This window comes from Sinocyclocheilus grahami, unplaced genomic scaffold, assembly GCF_001515645.1.
Source record: "Sinocyclocheilus grahami isolate Dianchi unplaced genomic scaffold, SAMN03320097.WGS_v1.1 scaffold16.1, whole genome shotgun sequence".
Taxonomy (NCBI): domain Eukaryota; kingdom Metazoa; phylum Chordata; class Actinopteri; order Cypriniformes; family Cyprinidae; genus Sinocyclocheilus; species Sinocyclocheilus grahami.
In genome coordinates, this window is record NW_015505195.1 from 5,417,968 (window position 1) to 5,421,892 (window position 3,925).

General features: G+C 38.1%; 1 protein-coding gene across 1 annotated transcript in view; it reads left to right on the forward strand.

Moving 5' to 3' along the window:
* Positions 1-3,925, forward strand: part of LOC107550176 (semaphorin-3F-like) — an 8,157-nt gene that overhangs the window by 1,324 nt on the left and 2,908 nt on the right. Inside the window, exons 2-11 of the mRNA XM_016231417.1 lie at positions 5-124; positions 407-500; positions 1,243-1,362; positions 1,466-1,611; positions 1,788-1,902; positions 1,996-2,065; positions 2,411-2,555; positions 2,657-2,879; positions 3,048-3,136; positions 3,247-3,288. Of these exons, the coding sequence (XP_016086903.1) occupies positions 5-124; positions 407-500; positions 1,243-1,362; positions 1,466-1,611; positions 1,788-1,902; positions 1,996-2,065; positions 2,411-2,555; positions 2,657-2,879; positions 3,048-3,136; positions 3,247-3,288 (1,164 nt within the window). The remainder of the gene's footprint in view (positions 1-4; positions 125-406; positions 501-1,242; positions 1,363-1,465; positions 1,612-1,787; positions 1,903-1,995; positions 2,066-2,410; positions 2,556-2,656; positions 2,880-3,047; positions 3,137-3,246; positions 3,289-3,925) is intronic.

Consider the following 3,925-nt stretch of genomic DNA (forward strand, 5'->3'; position numbering starts at 1 on the left):
TCAGGGAGAGTGTGCTAACTTTGTGCGTCTGATTGAACCGTGGAACAGGACTCACCTGTACACCTGCGGCACAGGAGCTTATAAACCCATCTGCACCTTCATCAACAGAGGCTGGAGAGCTGAGGTACATATTGCTGTTTACAGTACAGCTGTCTTGATCTTGTGAATGACAATGATTTCTGTATTTCATCAGCAATAACAAAGATTACCAATATAAAAAAAATGATGATCAACAACATTTTATTTTATTTTGATTTTTTATGTTTGGTGCATGTTTGATGTTGGTGCATGTGGGTGCAATAATTTGATTAAAAATGTATCTTTTACAATTTTACACATATAAAAAACATTAGCGCTGCAGTACATTCACTTTCTTAACTTATAAGTTGTGTGTGATTGTGTGTAGGAATACCTTTTCCGGCTGGTTCCTGGTTATGTGGACTCTGGAAAAGGAAAGTCTCCTTACGATCCCCACCAGGAGAATGCAGCAGTTCTGATCAGTGAGACCTCTCTCCCCTGCTCTTTTGTATCTCTCATAACAAAAGCATGTAGTCAAGCTCCAAAAAGCACAAATTAGATTTTAAAGCCATTACTCCAGCCTTCAGTGTCACATGATTCTTCATAAATCATTCTAATATCTAATTTGCTGCTGCTCAAGACACATTTTTTAATTATTATCACTGTTAAAACAGTTGTGCTGCTTAATGTTTTTGTGGAAACTGTGATTTTTTTTTTCAGGAATCTTTAATTAATAGAAAGTCCAACAGAACAACATCAATTTGAAATACAAAAATCTTTTGTAACAATATAAATGTCTTAACTGCCTTTTTTAAATCAATTGTATGCATCCTTGCTAAATAAAAGTATTCATTTCTTTCAAAGAAATAACCATAGAGACCCCAAACCTTTGAACAGTAGTATATTTTACTCACTTCGTAGAGCAAAACTTGTGCAATTGTTTAAATCTATAAGTTCATAGGTGTTGGTACCTGACTTAGAAATGGAAATTTGCTTAAGAAATGTTTATGAAGTTATTTTTGAAAATACTTAACCAGTGACCTTGATCGACTGGAGTCGTGGAAATTCCTTGGTCAGAAGTGTGGGAACTATTCTGTTAAGCACTTCTAGTTGTATAAGGGTCTTCTAGCAGTATAAATGGGCCAGTAGTATAAATTTAGCCAGTCTTCATCCATCATGATTTGTCTCTCTCTCTCCACATTACTCTCATTCTACCCTCGTCAGATGGGAACCTGTATGCTGGGGTACATGTGGACTTTATGGGTACAGATCCAGCCATCTTCAGAACCTTGGGAGACCGTCCCGCTGTCAGAACAGAACAGTATGACTCCCGATGGCTGAATGGTATGATATGAGCAGAGGGGTACAGTGATTAAAATGAAAAGATGGACCGGTGACAAATATTATCCCTTTTATCTCTTTACAAATCCCTTTATCTCTCCATCAGAGCCTGTGTTTATAAAAATCCAGAAGATTCCAGACAGTGCCGAGAAGAATGATGATAAGCTTTACTTCTTCTTTCGGGAGAAGAGTTTAGATGCTTCGGGGGGCAGTACTCCGAGCGTCCTCGCGAGAGTAGGCCGAGTCTGTCTGGTGAGAAAATCATGATGTTAGACACAAGACTTGACTCCTTAAGTCACAATCTGACTTAATAATCAACTTTTAATCATGATGATTTTTGTCATGCAACTCATTATGCAAATCAGATGAACCCAAGGTTTGTTTAAAGTCTAATCTCTTTTTTTCCTGTTTGTGTGCTTTCCCTTTAGAATGATGATGGAGGTCAAAGGTCATTGGTCAACAAGTGGACGACGTTCCTTAAAGCACGACTGGTCTGTTCTGTGATTGGTGCAGATGGTGTTGAGACTTACTTTGATGAACTGAGTATGGCATATGTTTTTTTCCCTCCATGATCATAACATGTTCTAAATCAGCTCTCTGTCTGTCTCTGATGCCTGATGTCTGTTTGTTTTGTAGGGGATGTTTTCATCCAGAGGACCCATGATGAACGGAACCCCATCGTGTATGCTGTGTTCTCCACTGCTGGGTGAGATAATCTCATGCAAACATCTAAAACCTCAAATGTTTGGCGTCCGTAAGATTTTATTTTTTTTAAATATTAAGATATTTTTTTCAACAGGGAAACATTTAATTAAACAAAAGTGTTTTATCACATAAATGGTCATAAAATACTTTTTTTCTGAAACAAAATACTTCCTAATCTTCCTGAAATGTTTTGAACATAATTTAAATATAGATTAAAAGGCATAGTTGAACCCAAAAAGCCTCTGTGTTGTGTAACATCTCTATTCCTTCAGATCAGTGTTTATATCGATGGTTCTTTGTTAAATGAGTTATGATGCCAATGCTGTTTCTCTCTTTTCCTTTCCAGCTCTGTGTTTAAAGGCTCTGCCGTGTGTGTGTACTCAATGGCAGACATCAGAAATGTCTTTAATGGACCCTTCTCTCACAAACATGGTCACAACTACCAGTGGACACCTTATACTGGCAAAATTCCTTACCCTCGCCCGGGGACTGTGAGTATTGCTTATGAAATCCAGTTTTGTACTGTATCTTATTATTGTCTTTGTTGCTATCTCATTCTATTTTGATATTTCTGCTCAATTTTATTGTTTAGTGTCCTGGAGGAACCTTCACCCCTGATCTCCACACCACTAAAGCCTTCTCTGACGAGGCTGTAAACTTCGTACGTGCACATCCGCTGATGTATCAGCCTATATATCCGATACACAAGCGCCCTCTGGTGGTCAGAACTGGCGTTGACTACCGTTTCACCACTATTGCTGTGGACCTGGTGGATGCTGTGGATGGAAGATACGAGGTGCTCTTCCTGGGCACAGGTTAGACATTTATGATTATGTCAGATACTTTCTGTTTAGTTACATGCAGGATGAGTTCTTCCTGAAGTTGCACGAGAAGGTGCAGCATTGCAACATGAACCACCTAATTTGTAAATCTTTTCAAACATGGGCAAATCTAATCTACCCATGATTCACCTTGAACTTTAGATCGTGGAACAGTCCAGAAGGTGATTGTCTTACCAAAAGACATCAGCACAACAGAAGAGCTCATTTTGGAAGAGGTTGAGGTTTTTAAGGTACAAAAATACCGAATATTGCTGACTTTTTGCTGTTGGGTAGGAATGACCTTAAAATCCCCTAATGCATGATTTTGAATGTTGTAAATTTGTCCATCTAATTTTTCCAGACTCCTGCTGCTGTCAAAACTCTGAAGATTTCTTCTAAAAGGGTAAATATAGTTGTAGTAAAATCAGCATTATTTTAGTGTCATTGATATACAGGTACATCTAAAAAAATTGAATATCATGAAAAAGGTCAATATTTTTTGTCACTCATTTCAGAAAGTGAAATCCATATATTATATAGATTCATTACACATAGAGTGAAATATTTCAAGCCTTTATTTCTTGAAATTCTGATGATTATGGCTTACAGATAAGGGAAACCCAAAATTCAGTGTCTCAGAAAATTAGAATATTACATAAGATCAATAAAAAAGGATATTTTAAACAGAAATGTCAGGCTTCTGAAAAGTATGTTCATTTCTATGCACTCAATACTTGGTTGAGCCTCCTTTTGCATGAATTACTGCATCAATGAGGCGTGGCATGGAGGCAGTCAGCCTGTAGCACTGCTTGATGCGCTGACGCCAGCCTCAGTCCACTCCTTGTGAAGCTCCCCCAAATTCTTGAATGGATTTTGCCTGACAATCCTCTCAAGGCTGCAGTTATCCCTTTTGCTGGTGCACATTTTCCTACCACACTTTTTCCTTCCACTCAACTTTCTATGAATATGCTTGGATACAGCACTCTGTGAACAACCAGCTTCTTTAGCAATTAACTTTTGTGGCTTACCCTTCCCTACCC